Source organism: Chelonia mydas, chromosome 3 (genome assembly GCF_015237465.2).
Source record: "Chelonia mydas isolate rCheMyd1 chromosome 3, rCheMyd1.pri.v2, whole genome shotgun sequence".
Classification (NCBI taxonomy): domain Eukaryota; kingdom Metazoa; phylum Chordata; order Testudines; family Cheloniidae; genus Chelonia; species Chelonia mydas.
The window spans coordinates 73,865,413-73,890,174 of record NC_057851.1 but is presented as its reverse complement, the minus strand read 5'-3'; the positions used below and the strand labels follow the sequence as shown (position 1 = coordinate 73,890,174).

The window sequence follows — 24,762 nt, the reverse complement described above, 5'->3', positions numbered from 1 at the left end:
AATTTTGTAATGTGAACTGCTGTTGATTGTGAGGTGACAGTTGTGAGGTGACTTTTTAACTGCTCTAATTAGACTTATGACAGAAGCAAAGTATTGATTGTGGACCAGAGACCAATTTTGGCAGTTCGTATTATTTACACCTCCACAGGAGTATTGTACAAAAACACTAATGAACAATAAATCTGTCTTGGGCTTTTCAGCCACACCTGTTCCTGAAGCAACAAAAATCCATTAGATGTCAAGCTTTAAAAAAGATAGATATATCGGCGTCTATAATTGTAAGACATACAAGTTATACTATGTATTTATATAATTTTACAAGGATATACATAGATTTCTGTAGATTCATACACATACACACACACACACACAGAGTATTACCAGCAAATTGAGAGACAATATGTTATGGTGGGTAGTATAGAGCATTTGTTTTTCATATATTAGGGATGAATGTGTAGTACTAATTGGTAGACTGAAGCATAAACATCTCAAACATATGTATAACATCATAGAGATAGTATCTGAAGTTATATATATAAGCTGTTTGTTTACTTCTAGCAGCTCATGTTATTAGAAGACCTATAGCAATTTGATTTATTGAGGATTTGCTTTTCCAACTTGTTTAACAGAGTAGTGTCATGGCTGTATCAGCATTTCCATTATTATCCCCATTTCTGAGGTCATAAAAATTTACTGTAATCTGAAAATTTTCAAGGGTAAATAATGCTTTAAAAAAAAGAAAAGAAAAAAAACTATCGTTGGTTTAAGTAATTCCAACTAGTTATTCAAGTGCAGAAATAATGCTCTTTTACCGCACTGTGGCTAGGCTTTGTAGCAACTATGCAAAGGTCACTTTCTGGTGTAGAATTCTTGTCAATGCATAGGCACAAAATGTAAGTGAAGGATGGATTTAAATACTCAACACGTTTAGTTGCAATGCATCCATTGCTAGCAATATATGCTGAATTAGGAAATTCTGGTATCCGGCAGGGATGGATTCGCTCTGAATTTTTTCTTTTCTGACAGCTATTAGGAGCCATTCTCCAGCCAAGCCTGTTCTTGTGTTTGTTTCATCCAGACGTCAGACTAGACTCACTGCCCTAGAGTTGATTGCTTTCCTGGCTACTGAGGATGATCCAAAGCAATGGCTGAAAATGGATGAAAGAGAGGTACATAAATATAATGTGTTTTAGTTGTGTGTTTTTATTTCATTTTTCAATATCAATTTGAAAAGAAAGTAAACCTAAAACACAGTAGTTTTCCTTGACTTTTTTTGCGGGGGTGGGTAGGGCCAAATCTTGAAAACAATTCCACATATGCTTAATTTTAAGCATGTGAGCATCCCACTGACTTCAGCGTTAAGCACATGCATAAATCTTTGCAGGATCAGGGGCTTATGTAAGCTCTTTTATTTTTATTTATTTTATGTTAGTAATAGCAGTAGTACAGTTGAGATCAGGACCACATCGTGCTAGGCATTGTACATACAAATGAATTTAATTCCATCTTTGAAATTGAGTTTGCTCGTGAAATTCATTCAAAGCAAACTCTGTGAAATTCAATACTTTGCCATTTACACTGTTGTGAATTTTCTAAAAATAAATAAATAAATAAATAAAATAGTGATTTACATAATGCCTTAATTATTATCTTTAATTTTAATTATTATCCTTAGTTACATGTTCCACTGGACCCCTACCTCATTCAGTGCACAGGATGGATGATGATCAGTTAATGAGTAGCCATTCAATATTTTGTTTTATTCTCATTGTTCAGTGAATGGCCCCACACCTTAATTACTACACACTATTCAAATCCAGTTCTGAAAACAGAATTATTAATTTCCTCATGGGCTTTTCTATGGCACTTCTCACTATAGTATCCAAGTGCTTCACAAGCAAACATTAATTTAATTTATCTTCACAACACACGTGTGAAACAAGGGAGTGGTATTATCCCCATTTTACAAATGGGAACTGAGGCAGAGAGAAATTAATTTTGAGTGCCCAATTTGAGAGCCTAGGACCTGATTTTTCAGAGTACTTAGCATTATATAGTATTTTTTATATTCAAAGCACAGTGCCCATTGGCTTAAGTTATATCTGTGAGTGCTCAGCATTTCTGCAAATCAGACCCAGGGTCTCAATGTGGGCACCCAGAAAATGAGGAACATACAATTAGTTGTGCCACTTGTGAAAAATTTCATTTAAGTCACTTACCTAGTATCACATAGGAACTCTTTGACAGAGACAGGGATAGAATCCCATTCTCCAGGGCAGCATTCAACAGCCTTAGCCCTGAGACAATTCTCTCTCTTCCTGAATCCCCTCCCTACTTCATTCATTACACATCTGCCAACTTTTGCAACAAATGAGGCAGGGTCCTACAGACAACTGCCTCCTTCAGTACATAGACGTGATTCATTCCCCTCAGGAATAGTATGTGATCACGTAATGAAAAACTATCATAATGCAGATGCACAGTCAGGGAGAAGGTCAACTTAAGGCGCTTGACCGAGCAACCTGAATGTTCTTTAAATATTTTTGTGTGTGTAATTTCCCTGGTTTTTAAAAAACAGAAATTTCATCACATGACATCATATGGACATCCACCTGCATCGTCCGCAGGATTGGAACCTTTCGGTACACCACTCAGACCTCTGCCAGTTGAGCTAACAGAGTAAATGATAGCACTAATAGGCTGACACCTTCTATGTGCACCTGCACTAGAGGGGATCAGACATAGACTGGTCCAGTGGGTTTCACAGATATTTGCTGACAGCAGAGGAATGATGAGATTCAGGAATCTGATTTCCATTCCAGACTATGGAGAAGAGTGTGCTCTAGTTGGCACAGACCCCTGTGCTTGTTCCAGTCAAGCTTGACCCTCTTCTGTCTTATCCCACCAACCTGTCGCAGTCTCAGTGCTCCTCCTCCCAACTCCTTGTCCCAGTGTCACTCTCCTGGCCTATCCCGTCTCCATTCCTAAGGCTTCTCATCCCAGTCCTGGTTTCTTTGCCTCACCAGTCCTAGTGTTCCCTTACCACCATCTCTCCCTTCTCTATCCCCAGTCCCAATCTCCATGCCCAGCCAATCCTGATTCCCTCCTCCTGTCTCCTTGTCCAATATGCCTGTCCCCTCCTCTCCCAGCCACCAGTTGTCCCCCACACATACCATTTTCCTTCCCCAGTGACTCCCAGACCCAGGCCCCTCACACAGTCTGTCTCCCCTCCCTCTTTGGCTTCTTGTTTGAATTTCCTTATCCAGCCAGTTCCCTGTCCCTATCCAGCCAGTTCCCTTATCCAGCCAGTTCCCACCACCAACTCTTCATCTGATCTCCCCACCACCAACTCTTCATCTGAATGTTCCTTCCCCTGCCCACTGGCTCCCTGTCTCTCTCCCTCCCCACCATTCCCTCAGTATGGCTCCCAGTGCCTGTCTCTCACCTCAGCTCTGTCCCAGTTTTTTGCCCAACTAATTCAAGTCTCCCCCACTCTCCAAATTCCTAGTCACAGTTTCTGTCTTCTACCACTCCCCTCCACCTAGGCTTTTTGTCCCAGGCTACTTCTTTACCTTTCCCCAGTCTGCCTCTAGTCCTCTTTGTATCAGACTCAGGTGGCTTCTTCCACCATGCTGCTTGGGTGCCACCACGGAGGTCACTAATAGCACAGGACGGGCTCCCTCCTCTCAGTTCCAGTGCCAGGAGTCCACCCTGGCCCGGTGTAGCTGGGAACATGGTTAGTTTCTCTGTGGTGATGACAGATGCACAGTCTGTTTAGCACGAGGAGCTGTGAAGGGGCGGAGGATGCTCAGTGAGGACAAAATCTTTGAAGATTATACCTGCTGAACTCAAAGCATGTGTCTATTCAGCAAAAGCTCTGCATGGGCTAGACTACCCAAGCTAGTCTGAATCTAGCTAGTGTGGATAACAGCAGCAGTGAAGACAGTGCAGCACAGACTTCAGCGTGGACTAGCAAGCCAAATAGGTTCCTAGGATCTATGCCAGTCTTACACTGCGTGCACTTCTCTGTCTTCACTGCTGTTGCCCTAGCTGGATTCGAGCTAGCTGGAGTAGCCCATGTGCAGCTTTTGCGGTGCAGACTTACTCACGGTCTACTGAGCATGTGCAAACTGAGATTTTTTTCAAAGGTTTGTAACATCCAAATCTGGGCAGATTTTCACTGGCACAGCGAAAGGCACCACCCTGACACAAAGACCCCTCCCTCCCTTTCAAATTGCAGGTCACTGCCCAAACTGCAGGAATGCTAGAGCTTCTCGAGGAAAATGGCTCCAGAATTTTTTAACATGGGAAAAACAGTATATTTTAATAACATTATTCTTTGAGATGGCTGAACTTTGTTGGCTGAAACATTCCAAAAATTTTCAGCTTATGGCAACACCTGACATGGAAAATTTTAGTCCATATTTTTAATGTTTGGCAAAGTTATAAGCAATTGAACACAGGGTCTTATATTGGTAAGTGTTGGACAACCTTTATAGAATGTTGTTATCAGCCTCACCCATCATAATTTAATACTGTTTAACAGTTGAGAAATTGACTACCTTAAGGGATTGGTAACAAAACATGAAGCATTACACTTCTAGGTCACCAACTCAAATTCAGCCCATGTTAATGGTGACAAAGAGTTATTAGGATCTGGTAGCAGCTCTGTACAAAATTGTCTCCATGTCAGAAAAGCTACCACAACTGGCATTTTCATCCGTGTAAAACAGTCTTTGCAGTGAGGCCAAGGATTGTGAATGCAGGTGATCCCTCTGTATTCACTTTGAAACCCATTTAATTCAGCCATTTGCTGGGGAACCTTGTGGACTGGCACTTCCCACACAGTACCTGTTGTCCAGGAGGAATAAAGAGCTATCATTCTGGCTCATTTCAGTGGTACTAAATCCGTGTTGTTGAAGCTCTGCATAGCTGAAGAGGTTAGAGCAGGCGACTGACCATTCTCCATTATACCATCCCTGCTGACCCCATAAATATCCAAGCAGGCATTCAAATGGGTATTCATGCTGTTTAAAACAGTATTTAACTTACCCCGAGGCCTCCATGGTTACCACTGATCAGCCAGAGCAGAACTCTGCCTGTGGCAGCACAGGGATAGGGGGAATAAATGAGGCAGACATTCTTGTGGGATGGCTTCTGCCACCACAAACCAATAGGGTACTCCTCTCATGGTTCTTGGAGATTCATGGGGTTAGGAGATCACACCATCCAGAAGCTCTGTACAACCTCAAACTCCGAGCCCTTAAGGGAGCACTAAGTAGGAGACTCAACAATGAGAGCCATAAGATTTCCTAGTTCTCTGGCTGCTCTTATTGTATTTTTTTTTCCTTTGGAAAGGAGCAATATGGCCATTGTAATTACCTGAATTACCGTTTGTCCTGGATGCTGGGAAATTTCCATCCAAACAGTTATCTACAAATGCCTATTGTATCTGCTTCTATTCTTTGCAACCAACTAGATAGACATAAATCATAGGCAAATACTAATAACTTAGACAATATCTATTTCTTATTATTTTGTGTTTAGGCTAAAACAACTTCAAAAATTACCAAAAGGTCAGGTTTGCTAATCCAGTAAACTTAAATGACTAATGAGAGAGCCCCTTCAGATAAGAGTTCACGCCATAATCCCTGGAATCAAGTTCTGCCAATCTTGACCAGTTGCTCAAAATGTAATTTGGACAGAAAAGTGTCATTTCCTGCATGTGGGAATAATTTGGTTCTGCCTGTACTGGGCAGAAATTATGAGATGGGGGTGCCATCTACATTTCACTCCTTGGTTATAATGGGAAATAGGAATCTTAACTGCCTCCTAATAAAGTAATATCTAAAACACATCTACATTTGATCCTGCTTTTCTGCAGCTGATGATTAACTCACTGAACTGCAACTTTTGTATGGTTTGTGTTACAACCTTAACTTTAGTTTAGACCAGCATAACAATTCCATTTCACTAGAAGACAGTAAGCAAGACAGCAACACAAAAGGCTTAGCTCAGTGCTCCTGCACTATTTGTGCCAGCTTCCTGCTCTTTGAGGAAGCAGTGAGATTACCTGCAGTTTACACAAGAGAAAGAAGAACAAAGAAGAAATTCACTCACAAGTAGAACATGTTATTGGCCCTAAATGGTTTGTATCTACTAACCTTGATATACTCCCTCTGAGTGCAGTTGGAGTCACTGAAGGCACTTGAATTAAAACATCATCTTTCATAAGCAAGAGGGACCTAGTTGGAGGATTATCTAAGTATCTTTGACTTTGAAACTTGCTCCTGACCCGTTGGCCTATCAGGGCCAAAACTTCTCTGCATGCTCTGAACCCATCTCCTTGGCTTTTAAATAAGGGGTGGACGGGAGATTGGCAGAGTTTGCGTCTAGCGTATTATCTTCCTATTCACTGTTGGACATTTATTTGCATTTTAGTTTATGCAGTGGGTGCTTGGAGCACAGAATAGTCATTTATCTATATTTTGTTTTTAATTTAAGTACATAAATATTGTCAGTGACTGTGGGCTTGCCCTATATTTTTACATCTATCTACCAGAACACAGAAGGCAAAAGTTGTGTGTTATATGTTACAAAGAAGGTTTCGCAAAGTGACTTGAGATTGGTGGTGATCTTAAATGAGAGCAAAAATGCAAACAAGCTCTATTGTGATTTATTTTTTATAAATTTGGATCAACAGATTTTTTTGAAATTGAGCAAGATTAATCTGTAGTTTTGGTCTGGTATAAAGACATGCAGGGTTAGTCTAAAACTAATGCTTAGAGCAAAACAAATCCATCTTGTAACATTTTTGTGGATTTAGGTTTTTTACTTGAGAATTCTAACTTCAAATTTAGACTGAAAGCAAACCCAGATTAGTGGAATTAGGCAAAATGCTATCCAAACTGCCATAACTTTTTTCTGAGTATTAAACAAAGCTAGAACTGGCAGATGAACTGGCAAACACTAAGCCTTACTCAGCTGTTTTTCATAATTCCGTCTATGAGAACAGACTACATAAAAAAAGAAATTGTTGTCCACTGGCTGAAAGACTGTCAGTTTTTTGTGTTTGTACATAGGCTTGGAAGGATTAGGGTTTTTTTTTGGTAATAGTTGGTAAATATCAATTTCGCTTCACACCCACAAACTGCCCCAAAAAAGTTTTCATCAATAATAATCAAAATTTATAGATAGGCAAAGTAAGAAAAATGCTGCATGAAAACTTATTACAGTTTGATTCAAGAATATTTACTTTGTATATTTTGACATGTGATATTGACAGTTTGTCTTTTCATGGTTGTAAAGCTTTAACTTTTTGAATCTCAAAGTCTATTGTCATTAAGTAATTATTGTATAACCTGCCCTAATTTCCAACTACTGTGAAAACTTAAATTAATAAAATAAATAGTGCTTTAGTTACATCATTTTGCACAACTGTGAAAATTTAAATTGATCGAAATAGAGAAAATGCTTTAAAATAAACCTTGATATTCTCTGCCAATTTTTTTTTTTTAAATTGAATTCCACCAAGCCTATTTATGCATTGCCAAACTATTGTTTCTGTAGTAGCTGCTTGCCATCTAATAGCTTTATTTTCAATGAATTTGCAGTTGGTGCAAGTGAAGTATCTTGTGAGATTTAACAGGAGAGTATTAAGTGGGGGAAATATAAACTACCCATTTATGTAAACAATTGACATCTTCAAGCTTTACCCTAGACTTTAGTGGTTTTCTTTTGTCTTCAGCTGGATAGAAAATCTTATTTGTATAATATTTACTTTAAAAAATACAAGAGCACTCTCAGAAAACTCCTGGATTAGTTTTGTTTACTGATGTCATTGGTGCTGCTACATCAGAGCTAAATACTGGGTTCCATTTGCCAGTCAATAAACCCCATAAGACTGCTTAAACTGGCTCCACACCAGTCTGATCAGTTGCAGGGCTCTCTTGCCTGGAATGCAAGGGAGACTGTGAGAATCTGTGCCTGTTCCATAGACAGGAAGCAGAGAGAGCCTCACCTCCATTACCAGCTGATGCCCCTCTGTTTACTTAACAATGGGTCCGCAGAAATTGGCTGCACTCACTCTGGCATAGCTTCTTTTGAATGGAGAAGGTGCGGAGGTGAGGGTTCTTCATCTTTGTGAGGCTGAGAAAAATACAGATTTGTTTTCTGGATCTATGGCTGGAACACGCTGTGTGAGAGCTAGGTATTTTAATTCCTGATGATGAGGGGGCATCCAGAATGGGCCACTGGGAGATCAAAGCCTCCTTCTCACTCTGCCCTCCTTGGATAGCCATGAGGTGATACACTGCCTTGCTAACAGCTCTGGTTTGTACCTGTCAGCCAGGAGTGAATTGTTCAAGCTGATGGCCCATTCACTCCTTTTAACTGCATAGGAAGCAACCCCACCTTTGAGATTTTGAAAGAGATGCTGCCACCTCAAGGTCCCAGTTTACCATATACAGCAGTAGGACTGGGTGACACCATGGATTGTGACCCAAGGAGGAGGTGGGATTAGGCAACTGCTTGGGGGATGGAGGGAAGGCATGGGGAAGGAACCAACCCTTTCCCCCTCCTCCAAATTGTGCTCACTTCTGTGGATGTGTGGCTGTGGAGTGGATCAGTGCTGCTGTTTCCATACTGCAGAAATTATTAGAACCAATTTTGTTAGCTCTTCTTTTCTTTTCCTTTTCTGTCATGTTTGTATTGCTTTTTGTCTTAAGGACAAAATAGAAAATTAAAACTAATTAAGAAAGTGGTACATATTATTATTGAGCTACAATATAATTAAATAATGCTTACCTAGCAAAAGAAAGTGAATTTAATACTTTCTAGGATTTAAGCCCTCCCTTGCCAGACTTCTGAATTTCTTCTCATATTTAAACGTAATGGGGGAACAAATCAACTACCAATGTACACCATTTGAACTACAACCACAATAATTTTCGCATAATATATTCATCATTTTAGTGTCTTGCATTTTGTTAAGATTATTCATTATGAAACCTCTGGATACTACTAAGTTACCAAACACAAACATACCTTGTGTAAATTATGATCTTTAATAATATTCATACAGGGCCACATCCAACTCCCACTTAGGTCAGTAGAAAGACTCCTCCTATTGATTTCAGTGGGAATTCGATCAGGCCCACAATGACCTCTGAATTCAGAAAGAGAAACTGTGTGTGAGAGAGATAATTGTATGGTTATGTATATGGCATCTGTGTGAGAAAATTATGTGTATGTATATTGGGGGGGGGGGGCAATATGTATACATATATATGAAAAAAAATAGGAGACCTAAAAGGACATTTGGCTTTTCTACCTCTCACCCTTAAATCAAAAAACCCATTGCCTACTCATAGATTTTAAGGTCAGAAGGGACCATCATAATCATCTAGTCTGACCTCCTGCACATTGCAGGCCCCAGAACTTCATCCACCCACTCCTGTGACAGACCCCTAAACTCTGGCTGAGTTATTGAAGCCCTCAAATCATGGTTTAAGGACTCCCAAGTTACAAAGAATCCACCATTTACACCAATTTAAGCCTGCAAGTGACCAAAGCCTCACGCTGCAGAGGATGACAAAAAACCTCCTGAGTTTTGAAGTAATGCTATGATATAAAACAGGGGTAGAGAAATCTTAGACAAGCATATTGCTGCCTTTTAAATATTTTAATGCTAAATGTGTAACTTTATTAATGTATCTCAATTGTGGTAAATGCATATACTTGAAAGCACTTTCCCTGGTTAATCTTGTCTGGGGTTTTTTTGGGAGGGGGAGTGGAGTTTTGATTTTGGTTTTTTTTGTTGTTTTTTTTGGGGGGGGGGCGGCGGCGGCAGCAGCATATTTTTGTTTTGGAATACTATCACATATGAATACCTGGTCCAAAATAATAATAAGGGAACTTGATTGTATGTCTTTAGCAATTATCAAGAATGATCTCTAAATGTTTTTCGTTATTGAAGTTTAACTTCCTTCTACAAGATGTTGTTTTTATGACACAAAAGTGTGTCATAAAAAATTAACATTTAGGTATAACAAGGAGATGTTTTTTATTTCATTTAACATCTGTAGCAGATGTGAAATATGTAATTATTTTTGTAAAAGACTTCATAACTTTCACGATTCTTTTGTTTGGCACATCTTTCTTTTATTGGGCATTTTAGACAATTGATAAGCATTATTCAGTGGCATATGGTCTGAGTCTGACGTGCTTTGAAAAGTGTACAGAGTACTAATAATGAGGATTCTGTGAAAATGGGAAAACCAGCACAACAGATATGCTTTGAGAAAGTATGGGGTTTTAGCATCTTGAAACAATATATCACACTCAAAGGGACAGAATTGGGCTGCACAATCTGTTAGCTCATTCTTGTCCAATCTGGTCTCCTCCTTTCTTTTGGAGCCAGCATTGTCATCAACTTGCTGAATTATACTCTGACTGGAATGTATTTCAGGCACAGAGTAATGTATCTACTTAAATGGAATCCTATCTTTCTACAAAAGCTTTTTAAGTATAATAAATTTTAAAATATAAAAAACAGTTCTATTAACTTAAAGTAAATGGTTCAACAGTTTACATATGTGCAGGAACAGAAAATGACTACTTACTAGTTTCAAAAAAATCTAGCATGTCTCGAGAAAAGTTTATTTCTGCCATTTATAATCTTCCTTTTTTTTCTTTTTTTTCTTTTTTTTTGGTAATTAATGTTATGCAATGATTACAGACTCCACTTCAGATTTCAGAGGTGTTTATTAACAGCTAGCTTCTTAATCAAGCGATATTATGGGGAAGAATGGGAGGGGTTTTGTTCATATTTCAAAAATCTATGCAAGTTAGCCCAGGTTACCCAGCATGAGCCCAATTCTCTTTTCATTGGAATCCAGAGAAAAATTCCCCTTGACTTCAATTGGGGCAGTTTTGAGCCCAAAATTAGTTTAATATTAACATATGTTAATGTGTGTACATATACACATACCCCAATTTCAATGAAATTTACATTTCCTTATAGCCATGTTTCTGTATTTAGAATGTTCTTTTTTCTATATCAAGAGTTTAAAAAGATATGTATTACTTTTTTAAACTTTAAGAAGGATGATTAAATTTATATTCAAATATATTAAAATATATAGTAAAATGTAGAATGATGTGGAAACTTTGATGCGTCTTACAGTATGTCATGTTGGTGTTAGTGTATTTTTTCTGACTGAGTAAAAAATATTAAATGTAATATTTATCTTATTATGTAGAGATATTTAATACTTATGCAATAAATAGGCATAGGGAAAGGAGTTCTGCTTTAAAATAAATTGTCATCAGAATTTTAAGCCCTGAATTGTGATATGGGTAGAAATAGTTTTGTTTAGTATATTGATTTATGTAAAAGTAAGGGGGTCAGCTAGCAGTGACTAGGATTCTCTGCTGCTAGAATGACAGGATAGTAATGCATGTGCCAGCTCTCCTATAAGGGTTCTTTAGTTTTTCTGTGGTAAATTACACTGCTTTGCAGGTATGACTAACATCACCACAGGACGCTGCTGTAATACAAGTCAGGAGAAGAAAAAAGTAACCACCGCAGATTGCAAAAAGCAAGAACAACAACTCTGAATAAATTCCCGGCAATGTGAATTTGGGATATTTTATGCTGGGAAGTACATGACCAAAAGGAATAGTACAGGTTCTCAGCTGAAGATAACTACATTGTAAAACTGTTATTGCTGAAGAAATATTCTGATTGGGTGTAGACCAGGGGTCTCAAACTCAAATGACCCTGAGGGCTGCATCACTGACACCCCACCCTTGCTGCCCCGTCCCCGCCCCCACTCCTTCCATGAGGCCCTGCCCCGCCTCTTTCCTCCCCTTCCCCGAAGTCCCCACCCCAACACCGCCCCTTCCCTGCCCCCAGGAGGAGCAGGAGGGGTGTGGGGTGTGACGGGGGCTCAGGTGCAGGGTGCGGCAGGGGGCTCAGGGCAGGGAATGCAGGAGGTGTGCAGGGTGCAGCAGGGGGCTCAGGGCAGGGAATTGAGGTGTGGGGTGCAGGAAGAGTGAGGCGTGCAGGGTGTGGCGGGGGCTCCGGGCAGGGAGTTGGGGTGCAGGAGGGGTGTGGGGTGTGGCAGGGGGTGGACAGGGAGTTGGGGTGCAGGAGGGGTTCGGGGGCGGGCTCCGGCCCAGCACCACTTACCTAGAGTGGCTCCGGGGTGGCAGCGGCGCGCGCCAGAGCCAGGCAGACTCGTTCCCTGACCCTGCACTGCTCTACTCTGCTCCAGGAAGCAGCCGGAACCACGTCCCTGGGGGTTGGGGGGAGCACCGTGTGCTGCTCTTGCTGCTCCTACAGATACCTCCCCCGAAGCTCCCATTGGCCACAGTTCCCCATTCCCGGCCAATGGGAGCTGCTGGGGGCAGTGCCTGGAAGCAAGAGTAACGCACAGAGCCCTCTTCCCCCGCCCCCGGGGGCACAGGGGCATGGTTCCAGCTGCCACGGGGTAGGCAGAAGGGCGCGCGGGGCGGGGGGGCATGGGGAGCTTGGCGGGCCTCATGAAAGAACCCTGTGGGTCACGTGTTTGAGACCTCTGGTATAGACATGATAATCAGCCAATTTAATCCCTGTTCTTCATGGAAGAAAAAGATGCCCAGATTCTGGGTTAACCTGGTATCATAATATAATGTTCTTATTAACTAAGAAATAAATGTCATTTGATTAATAAAAGAAAATAAATCAGTCCAAAGCTTATAGTTATCATGAGATAATTGTACTAGGAGCCAAAACTTTAATGATATTTTAGGAAATTGGAATCTCTATTACTTCCATCATTGCTAAAGTAACTAACACTTCAACTAAAACTCCTTTTAAAATTATTTGAAATGCATTGCTGTGCTGGCCAAACTAGATTGTCTAAGTAGGTCAAATATATCAATATTCTATAAAGTGTATTTTTATTCTCAGACCTTTGTAGAACTTATTTTTTAAAAGTAATGTGTTTTCTATCACATTAGGAGGAGTCTGTGGAACTACATTGTATGTGTTTGCTAGATATCCAAATCATTTTATTTGCCTTAAGAATATAATAAAGATTAAATCCCAGAAAACAGTTTTCAAAAAAATTTATGTTCTGAGCATCAGAAACAGAACATTTGAAAGGCTTTGAAGCAGTGATTATTAATATAACTAATGGACGGCTGCTATTGTCAAAATTTCACCACAATATTTTAAATGATGTAGGTTTTTTTATTAATTTTCTCAATATGATGTATATATTCACCAGATGTTGTATTGTATTGTTTCACTGGTCCTTTGTTTTGTTTTATTTGTTTGTAGAGATAGACACACAGTGACTATGTCATCTAGTGTTTACAATTAACAATGTTACAATAATCTGTGGTATAATATTGTTGATGGTACTCACGGTGGCATCAAGAAACCATTGACTAGTGACTAGGTTTAAAAGCCACTAGCTGTAATTGTATTAAAACAACACGAAACAATAAATAGCATTAGCAATAAAATAATGGAACAAATATTTAGGGACAAATCAATAAGCATTTTGGACCAGAATGTGAAGCCTTTGCTTATATTGATGAGCTGTTACTCATAAGAGTAATCCCAGTGAAGTAAGTAGGCTCATTCATGTATTTAATTAATCATCTAGGCAAGTAAGGGGTTCACAATCTAGCCCTAGAGGTTAATGGAATCATGAGCAGTAAGCAGCATGAATTTGTATACAATAAATCTGTCCAGAGAAACCTGATCATTTTTTTTTTTTTGGCTAAAATTGCAAAATCGTTGAATAAAAGAAAAGTAGTAGCTGCAGTGTGCTTGGATTTACTGTAGGATTTGGTACCATAAATTACAAAATCTCATTTGAAATATTAGTTGAATTGGACTGGATAGGAACATACGAATTGGAAACTGACCATTGAAAATGGCTAATATAGCTAAATAAATGGTGTAAATGACAATTTATTGAGTTGAGGGAACATGTCTAAGTGGGTTACTTAGGATCTGAGTTAGACCCAGTTTTATTTTCATCATAATTAATAATTATGTTCTGAATTCGTTCTGAATAATAATAATTCGTTCTGAATAATTCGTTCTGAAAGACGAAGTAAGCAGCACCCCTGACTACAGGGCTTGAAAGGGTTGTCTTTCTGATACTGGCACTTATAATTGAAAACTCTGCCAGGCAGACAGGGCACATACCAGACAGACCAGGATTCTTTCAGCATTCTCTCTGTGAATATAGACAATGCATAGCAAATTGTGGTTGCTGATAGAAAACAGGTAATTTATCAATAACAAGAAAGCTAAAATGTTAAAAACTTCTCAGAAGAATATTTAGTACTGTTCTAAATCATGTAACCATCCTCTGTGTTTCAGATGAACGATGTTATAGTGACAGTAAGAGATTCTAATCTGAAGCTGACTCTTGCATTTGGAATAGGCATGCACCATGCTGGCCTACATGAAAGAGACAGAAAAACTGTGGAAGAACTATTTGTGAATTGCAAAATCCAGGTAAATTTGTGTTTTTAATAATACCAAAATGAGATTTATATGCAATTTTAAAAGTTGTCTCTTTGTTACATTAATCTTTCTTTCTGTTTTAGGTTCTTATTGCCACAAGCACATTAGCCTGGGGTGTAAATTTTCCAGCTCATTTAGTAATTGTTAAGGGAACAGAATTTTACGATGGAAAAACAAGGCGCTATGTGGATTATCCCATTACAGGTATTCACGTTAATCATACAGATTCTTAGTTGCTGAAATGCATTTCAAGCATATGCAAATGTGAACTTGAATAATTTATAGTTTTAGGAACTGAACCTATAAAAATCTATAATGGACACATGTTGGGATAGATTATTCGTTGTGTTTTTGTTGTATAACTGTGACTTATGAGAGAACTTGTTAAAGGTTTTTCATATATTCGTTTTTCCTTTTATGGAAACCTTTCTCTTGCAAAACTACTGAGTTGGTATCATCCTAAGAGGCCATTTTAAAAAAAAAAAAACTAAAAGCAAAGGACAGTTTTAACATGTACAGTACACTTTAAAGGAACACTGTAAAATCAAATTTGGCCTGCAAATAAATTATATAAAATAAGTTTTTAAAAAAAGTGTGAAAAGTAAATTGCTTCCATGAGTTTATTTTGTTAATATCCACTCGAAAAAGGTTTTTAAACAACTATGCATTCCTGTGCAGTGTTTGCAGTCGAAACATTGCAGCACTCTTAATGCATGAGAATCTGAAATTCCAATTGACTAATCTTGACTATAAACAAACTAATATAATTTTATTGGCCAAACTCAGTGAAGCTAAAAAGTAAACAAAAGCATAAACAGTGAAAGCTAAATAAACTGTATTGCAACCATTTTAGAAAACTCCAGAGAAGTAAGACAGGAACAACTTTGAAAAGTTCAGACAAGGGAGAACATTAATTTGAATGGTGCTAAGCTTGGAGAGCCAGGACTAGCTAAAATTATTACAGGTTTCCTAGTCCATTTTATCTGTTATACTAAAGAAAGATAGTTTGATTTTAAACTATTTGAAGCTTGGCCAGAAAAATGTATTCCTAGGAATAATCTAAATGTTATTTGTAACATAGGTGGAGATTGGTTTCTTTTAACCAAGCAGTGTCACTTTGATAGAAGACAGTTGGAACTCAATACATTATAGAGGATGCCCATCCAACTAGTCCATCGTAGAGCTTAATTTAGTGTTAATGCTCTACACTCTTATGCAGGAAACTTTGGATCAATTTCCAGGCCAAGTCTCTTGCTTCTGAGTTCTGGCATGACCTGGGAGTATAGCTATAGCAGCATGCTTAACACTTTTGAGAGTCCTTTGTATCATTCTTTGGCTGCTCTAATGAAAGTACTAACAGTCTCCGGATAAGAACATATCTAGCCCTCCTCAGCTGTAAGAATAGTGATACCTCTCTTTAATACTAGTTGTGAAGAATGAGCAAGAAAGAACCCAATTTGTCTTTCAGCTCCCTAGCTGAGTCTGAAGGACTGGAAGTTAGAAAACCCTTTTTTTTTTTTAAGTAAATAAATAAATTAAACAAAATCAATATGGAATCAGTGAGGCACAATAAACACAGAGCCCCATTATGCTTTTTTTATAGACTTGCCTTTCAGAGTATAGCTGCACACTTAAGTTTATTGTGAGTGGATTCTCGAATAGGCTTTGGGTATTGTGGATCTGTTGATTCTTGAATGAGCTTTCAAGGGAAATGCCACATTCTGTACCAGTAGCATTTTCCCCCTTTTTTGATAGATTTAATTTTCCTGTCTGTAATTTCACAGAAAATTATGGTATGGGAAAAGGCTAGTTTTAAAAAGATCTAATAATGCTTTCACGTGGTCTGGTTTGAAAAGGTATTTTTTTGTTGCTGTTTTACCTTTCTATAAAGTAGTGTTCAGGGTATTTGAGAGTTGTGGTGAAAAGGGATTGATGAGCAGTTTGATGAGCAGTGCGTTCTTTTTGCACTTAACACAAATTATCATATGTCCCTGGTCTTGTCTGCGATACAGGGTTTGTCTACACTACAAAGAAGAATCTGCATCACCAAGTCTCAGAGCCCAGGTTAATTGACTCGGGCTCACGGGACTTAGGCTGCAGGGCTAAAAATAACAGTGTAGATATTTGGGATCGGATTGGAGCCTGGAGTCTAAGAACCTCCTCCCTTGCTGGGTTTCAGAGCATGGGCTCCCACCCAAGCCTGAACGTCTGCACTACTATTTTTAGCCCCGTGAGCCCAAGTCGGTTGATCTTTGCTTTGAGACTTGGTGCAGTGCGTTTTTTCTTTTCATTGTAGACATATCCACAGAGCCTTTGCTGGCATAGCTTTGCCAGCAGAGCCCCCTAAGGAGATTGAGCATATTCTATGAGAAGGAGGTTTTTTCTACCAGCATAGCAATACCACGTCCATCAATGACATTAGTTATGCTGACAAAAGCACTCTTATGTCTGCATAGTTGCATCTACACCAGCAGCTCTGTCCGCTGAGTCCACGCTCCTAGCCAGCCGCTATAGTTACACCAGGAAAACTTTGTAATGTAGACCAACCCCCTGTCTCGCTTTCAGATCTGCCCTTAGGATTGCCTGTTTAACTTCTGTTTAACATCTCATAGGAGCATGGCACAAATTCAGATGTGGTATAAACTGATTCATCTCCATTAAAGTTACCTGCCTATTCTAGGACTTAATTTGGTGCCTAGTGTACAATTCAGGGCAGAATGAGGTCCCTCAATTTTACTTACTCATAGGCCCATAATTTGAAAATAATAGCAGTGCCTGAGTTCACATCTGAATTTAAGCATGGCTGGAAATAGTACAAATCAGAGGTTTTGAGGTGGGCCAATCTCTGATACAAGACGTTCACTCAGCCAGTTGGATTCCTTTGACATTTCAATAGTTTAATCCGGTAGTTAAGAACAGTCCAGGCAGTGTATAGTCAGTAAAGAAAATGTTGCGTTTGGCTAGCTCTCCAGTGGATATTGGCAAAAATAATTTCCTGACGCCTTTTGGTAAATTTCATATGCACTATCGTACACTATTTTAATGCACTATCAAATAGCAGGAAATATTTCATCATTCTCCCTTGTAGGCATCTATTCATAAATACCATTTGGGAATCCATTTCTTTTTATAGTTGAACATCAGTCTTAATTTATCAATGAACAAACTGCGTAAAGATAATTGTTGTCGTTTATATAGCTCATAGATACTACAGAACAGAAAATATAGAAAAGGTAAACAGTAATTCATGCTTGAAAATTATTTTCTGGTTTCATTTATATTATTCATATTGAGGTAAAAGCTAGAGGCCCCAAACAAAGCTCATGGCTCTATTGGATGTGATGTAATACAACTCAATAAAACAAAATCGGTGCTTGCTCTTGAGAACTCGGAGACCCAAACAAATGGATAAACAAACATACAGAGTGGGGTGGGGTAAGGGACAAGGTAACAACAAAGACAGGTGTGTTTGTATAATTTGGTAACCTTAGTGCTCATAGCAGTCACAACTGGGCACCAGCCCAACTTGTATCTGTCAGTGTGTTTTATAGACATCACAGTAGAAGTGGATTTTAAGGACAGATTTGAGTCTTTTCATTTGAATGTTACTGTACCTGCTTGAATTCTTATCATAGGGGGAGCTAGTTGTGACCCCTGTGTTTAGGTTGTCTAATACTTTCCAGTATGAAGGATTCTTGTGACCTTTCTTTAAGAAACAGCAACATCTCTATTGTTTGCAGTTCTTTGATAGTCCACAGGGAGAAATGCCTCAGATGATAGAAGATGCATTTTCTTTTCCTGTGAAATTCCATTCAGATCTAGCTGAGGTTGTAAAGTGTTAAAAATCACAATGTCCCTTCTCTCACTTGCATTCCTCACAACATTTTTGGCAGCCTGACAAAACTACTGAATGTTCTAAAAACCTCATCGCTTGCCAGCACCAACTCACCAGCGGTAGAAGAAGACAGGAGGAGCTACCGAGCAGCTGTAGTCGGAGCATGGGGAGGGGGAAAGCCAGAAAGCTCCCCCCCCGCCCCGCCCCAACCTAGCGTATGCCCCCAGTGTTCTATTTCCCGGCATGAGGTCAGATATTCCTCCAACTTCCAGGATGAAGACACAGAGAGAGTGAGCATTGAACTGGGCTCCCCTGTAAGACCCAGGGATCCACTGTCACAGTGCCCTTCCCACCTTTGGGCGTGGAGCAAGAGCACCCTCCACTCCTAGAGAGATGGGGGAAGCAACAGAGAGAACAAAATCAGGCTCTCTTCCATAATGTCCCCCACCATGCCTAGTATTTCACCCCAGCACCCCATCTATTCTGTGGGGACCCCACAAGAGGCAGGAGCTACCACCTCCTGGCAGGGGAAGAGACAGCTCTACCCAGGTACTTATCTGGCCTTATACATTATCATAATATCATAGAGCTTCACAATCTTTAATGTGTTTATCCAAACAGCACTGTCACACCCCCACGGCCCCCCCTCAGGGGGTTCCCTGGGAAGGTAAATCAGCACTGTATGTTGCTAACGCTGTTGTAGGCATTGCAACATATTCTGGGAAGGGTTAAAGGTGTGAGTGTGGGTGAAAAGTTCCTTTGCAGGTTGCAAAAGGCCGAAGAGGGAGGGAAAGAAAGCAAAGAACAGGTTAACTCGACACCTCAGCTAGCGCCATCTGAAGATAAGACGCTGGCCCCGGTCCAAGGTCATGGGCTTGACAAGAAAATGGCAGTTACATTCACATCTTACCCAACCCCCCCCGCCAGCCGTAAAAAGAGTAGAACTAAGCGGAGCAGAGCTGTAAAAATTACAGTAAAAATAAATAAAATGACAAAGGCCAACAGGAGGGAAAACAAAGTCTCTGGAGCCGGTGTGTTTTGGGAAAGCCGAGGAGGCCACAGCGAGCCGGTTTTGGACTAGTACAGAGAGCACCAAAAACAGAAGCCACCAAACAAGAACACCCCTTAGAGAACCCAGGACTTAAAAACCCTCCCGAGAACCACAACAAGTTGTAAATCAACAGTGGACCCTAAACATCCTGGGCTCACAGGACAAAAACTCCTGTCCACCCCTCCCCCTCTTCTTCTTATGTTACGCCCAGGCTTGACCAGCCTTGAATAGTGCGGGTGTGAGTATGAAAGTGGGTTAGGACTTGGGCCACTAACGCTTTCTTCCTTCCTCTGAGTGACAGCCCCCCCCCCCCACCCACCTAGCACTCTCCCCCTGCCCAGCACTCTGTTGTTTTATTATTTTATCAATAAAGCTTTAAAACTCAGTTATGTGGTGTGCTCCGTCATCTCCTCCCTAAAAATCCTGCGGCCTCAACCGAATCACCTGACACCCGGGGCAGATTGGTAACATAAATCTGTCACAACACCCTTGTGAGGTCGGGAAGTGCTTTTATCTCTATCTTACAGATGGGTAACTGAGGCACAGAGAAGCTAAGTGACGTGGCCCAGATGTCACAGAGAGACTGCAGCAGAGCAGGGAATTAAACCCAGATGTCCCAAGGCCCAGGCTAGTACCCTAGCCACTGACCATCCTTTTTCACTATGTGTGGGAGGCTCCTCTGAGCACCCTTTAGACCAGTATGTGGTACCATTCCCCTATTCTGGCATGCTAATGTAGCTAGTCCTGAAGCTCAAATGATAGAAGTCTGTAGTTGTTCCCACAACTCTGGGAAATTACGTTAAAAAAATGTTAACATAGATTTCATAGAATATCAGGGTTGGAAGGGACCTCAGGAGGTCATCTAGTCCAACCCCCTGCTCAAAGCAGGGTCAAGCCCCTAACTAAATCATCCCAGCCAGGGATTTGTCAAGCCTGACCTTAAAAACCTCTAAGGAAGGAGAAAGAAAAGGAGTACTAGTGGCACCTTAGAGACTAACCAATTTATTTGAGCATAAGCTTTTGTGAGCTACAGCTCACTTCATCGGATGCATCCGATGAAATGAGCTGTAGCTCGTGAAAGCTTATGCTCAAATAAATTGGTTACGCATCCGATGAAGTGAGCTGTAACTCATGAAAGCTTATGCTCTTATAAATTGGTTAGTCTCTAAGGTGCCACTAGTACTCCTTTTCTTTTTGCGAATACAGGCTAACATGGCTGCTACTCTGAAACTTGTCATTAAGGAAGGAGAATCCACCACCTCCCTAGGTAACCCATTCCAGTGCTTCACCATCCTCCTAGTGAAAACGTTTTTCCTAATAGCCAACCTAAACCTCCTCCACTGCAACTTGAGACCATTACTCCTTGTTCTGTCATCTGGTACCACTGAGAACAGTCTAGAGCCATCCTCTTTGGACCCCCTTTCAGGTAGTTGAAAGCAGCTATCAAATCCCCCCTCATTCTTCTCTTCCACAGACTAAACAGTCCCAATTCCCTCAGCCTCTCTTCATAAGTCATGTGCTCCAGCCCCCTAAGCATTTTTGTTGCCCTGTGCTGGAGTCTTTCCAATTTTTCCACATCCTTCTTGTTGTGTGGAGCCCAAAACTGGACACAGTACTCCAGATGAGCCCTCACCATTGTCGAATAGAGGGGAACGATCACATCCCTCGATATGCTGGCAATGCCCCTACTTTACAGCCCAAAATGCCGTTAGCCGTCTTGGCAACAAGGGCACACTGTTAACCCATATCCAGCTTCTCGTCCACTGAAACCGCTAGGTCCTTTTCTGCAGAACTGCTGCCTAGCCGCTCGGTCCCTAGTCTGCAGCAGTGCATGGGATTCTTCCATCCTAAATGCAGGACTCCTTCCAGTTTAGTGTCATCTACAAACTTGCAGAGGTTGCAATCCATGCCATCCTCCAGATCATTAATGAAGATATTGAACAAAACCGGCCCCAGGACCGACCCTTGGGGCACTCCGCTTGATACCAGCTGCCAGCTAGACATGGAACCATTGATCACTACGTGTTGAGCCTGACAATGTAGCCAGCTTTTTGTCCATCTTATAGTCCATTCATCCAGCCCATACTTATTTAACTTGCTGGCAAGAATACTGTGGGAGCATTTGCAAAGTTATTTGCAATGTCACATGCTGGAAAATTAGGAGCTGCTAAATCTATGGATGCCTTTGAGTCCTTAATTGAGCCCTCGTGTGCAAATTCATTATGGTCTTTAATTACATAAACACATAACTGTTTTTTCCCCCAGGACCTCTACCTCAGTCAGTGCACAGGTTGGATACACAAGCAGGCCAAATTACTATTGCACAGGCACCGTAAATCTAGCATTTTGTAACTTTGAAGTGCTTGTCTTTGCAACCCAAATAACATTCTTTACCATAGTTTTTCATGTGTAATTATTATTTGTATTTGAGGCCCCAGTAAGATTTGCATTGTAGTTGGTCCCTGCCACAAAGAATTTTCAATATGATTTTAGACAAGATTTAGCCAGTGGGAGTAACAAACAAGGATGGGTAAATGAGGTTATAGAGAAACAATATATCCTATACTGTAAATTATATTGAAATAAATGTATTTATTATCTGTTTTGTAGATGTACTTCAGATGATGGGACGTGCTGGTAGACCACAGTTTGATGACCAAGGCAAAGCTGTGATTTTAGTCCATGATATTAAGAAAGATTTCTACAAAAAGTTTCTTTATGAACCTTTTCCAGTCGAATCAAGGTGAAGTTTGACAGGGGGAAAAAAAACAGATAAAAGTGCATACAGCAAATATGAAGTAGATGAAATGGGACATAGATGCATCAAAATATTGGGACCTCTAAAGACAGTAGTCCTTCCAAGTGTTTAGAGCATCCCTAGATCAATGTTACTCTGCTTCTGGCTGCTTTCTCAGATGAGGGAGAGGCTGTTTTGAAAGAGAATGTAGAATAATAATTTATGCTCTCGACAACTCCAACAGAAAATATGGTCACAAAAGTGTTTAGTAGGAAGAAAAATCAGATAAAGCTTAATACTTTTCACATGGCATTTTCATACCATTCTAGACCTGTTAAAAGATACAGAGACATCAAGCTCAAAGGGAAATGTATCTTGTAAACAATTGCTAATACTTCTTTCAAAGTGGGAGCTGCAAGATTTTTGAAAAATAGGAAAACAAAGCAATATTTCGGATTCTCTCCAAACCTCACCAGTTAATCCATGAGCTATCATTTGTTAGTCAATTCAATGTAAGTAAATATAACGGTAGCTAGTATAATCCCCTCTATCACAGACAATCATATACCCTTTTTTTCTTAAGGAACAGCTAGGGTTTATAAACCTTTAATCAATCAAATATTACCCTCAGATGTGCTTTGTTTCAAATACTTATGCTCAGTGTTTGGCACACTAGGAAAAATGCATAGAAAAGTATATCAGTAGAAACAAAAAGAAACTGAAGGAAATGTTCAGTATGATGTAATTCTAGACAAAAAGGGCATTAAAATGCAAATTTTTTACCCAGACCATATGATTTTGGCAATAAATGAGGAAGCCTTTCTACGTGATTCCTAAGTGGTATCTCTAAAAATAGAAACATTCTCTTAATCAAATACACAAATGATGATCCTAATGTTTTCATTGAAATATTATAAATGTTCTTTGTGATGCTATTTAATATAAACAGATAATATGCTGATAAATTTCCAGACAGAGACTTAGATGTTGACCTTAATCTTATAAATCTCTGATTAGTTGAGACACATCTTGGTCTCTGGTAATGATCATCAAAGGCTTTTGAGTAGGAGGCTCTCTGGTTTAAAAGAGAGGTTGCCATTGACATGTTGTTGTTTTTTTCCTGAAGCTTCCTTAGCTTTGGAACTCCTTCCCTCCTTCTCTATACCAAAAAAACAGATTTATTAGCCTTATATGTTATTCCCTTTTGGTTGCATTTACCGTTACATTTTCAGTAAACATTTTAGAAATAAATTGATATTTCCATGTCACGATTACAGGAATAGCTGCACTTTTGTCCCCTGTCTGGTCTCTCTGAGCACTCTTCCTCAGGTGTCAGGCCTCATGTCTTTACCTCTCCCAAGATGGAATTGCAAGCCAGCTTTCCCTATCTTAGATCTGGCCTTTTCCTACAATACTCCATAGGAGTGTCTACGCTGCATTGTAAACCTGGGCCTGTTGAATTCCGGCGTGTGGATTTGGTGTTCCCAAACCCATGATTGAGCATCCATACTGCACTGTACACTTGGATTCACAGTTGCTGGACCTGGGTTTCACAGTTGTGCTAACATGTCCATACAGCACTATGCAGACTTTCTGACTCGGGGCTGCAGCTTGACCTGCATCCACATGCAAAATAACAGGGCTTAAGCCTAAGTGACAGCAGGACTCTGGCTCTTATCCATCTCCTTAGCAGGGTTCTAGGATCTGGGCCTGAGTTCTTGCTGACCTAATTCAGACTGATCTTTATGTGTGTACAGAAGGGGGACTTGGGCTCAACCGGAGTGAGAGCTCGGGCTTAGTGTGCAGTGTAGACATACACTGGGTATCAACCATGTTTATCCAGCAGATCCAACTGAGTTCAGACACCTGTGGTTCTTCCCTTTGGGAGTCTATAGTCAGTGATGTACAGTTACAAAACAGCCTTTATAAAACCAAAATATTGTTTATTTTAACAGTAGGAACAAAATATTTAGAGGAAAAGAATTTTAAAGCAATAAACAGATTACAAACATCTATCTCACCTAAAGGTTTATTATTCCCCGATGGTAATCTAGGCAGGCCTAACTTCTTCAGACCCCGGAACCAGGTGCCTGTGTTTCTGGCTGGCTACGCCAAACAACTCCTCCTTCACTTGAGAGAGAGAAATCCTTTTTAAACTGTCAACATTCTTTTCTTCTGCTGCATTCCTGGGCTTTACCCCTTCCAGCCAAAACTAGTTTTGCAGTTTGGCTCCAGAGAAAGTAAAATCTTCAAACCTTAACATTTGGGCATTGTCTCTTAACAATCCTCAAGTGTTTGCTTCAGGGATTGCTTACCTTGAGCCATTATTTCCATGCCCGCTTGGGTTTCCTTACTGCCTGCTATCAAACTAAACCAATATATTCATACAGTAAACATCCCAGCAACAAGGTAAACATGCAGTATCCATAAATTATTTCAGACGGCTACAATTCCATCCCATTCCAAACATGTCCGAAGAGTACTGCGTTTTGGATTTAATTGTCGACTAATTAAGTTACAACCCTTTAGCATGCACAAGTTGCATCCCATTTGGATGAGATGGTTGCTCTAACATGCAATGATGATTGTGACATTACAAGAACATT

The 24,762-nt window shown here is 40.1% G+C and overlaps 1 protein-coding gene across 3 annotated transcripts in view; it reads left to right on the top strand.

Annotated features, from left to right (window-relative positions):
• Positions 1–24,762, top strand: part of ASCC3 (activating signal cointegrator 1 complex subunit 3) — a 530,489-nt gene that overhangs the window by 420,347 nt on the left and 85,380 nt on the right. For all 3 annotated transcript variants that reach the window (XM_037894528.2, XM_037894526.2, XM_043542702.1), the window contains exons 30-33: positions 1,027–1,169; positions 14,387–14,524; positions 14,617–14,737; positions 22,030–22,162. In XM_037894528.2, the coding sequence (XP_037750456.1) occupies positions 1,027–1,169; positions 14,387–14,524; positions 14,617–14,737; positions 22,030–22,162 (535 nt within the window). The remainder of the gene's footprint in view (positions 1–1,026; positions 1,170–14,386; positions 14,525–14,616; positions 14,738–22,029; positions 22,163–24,762) is intronic.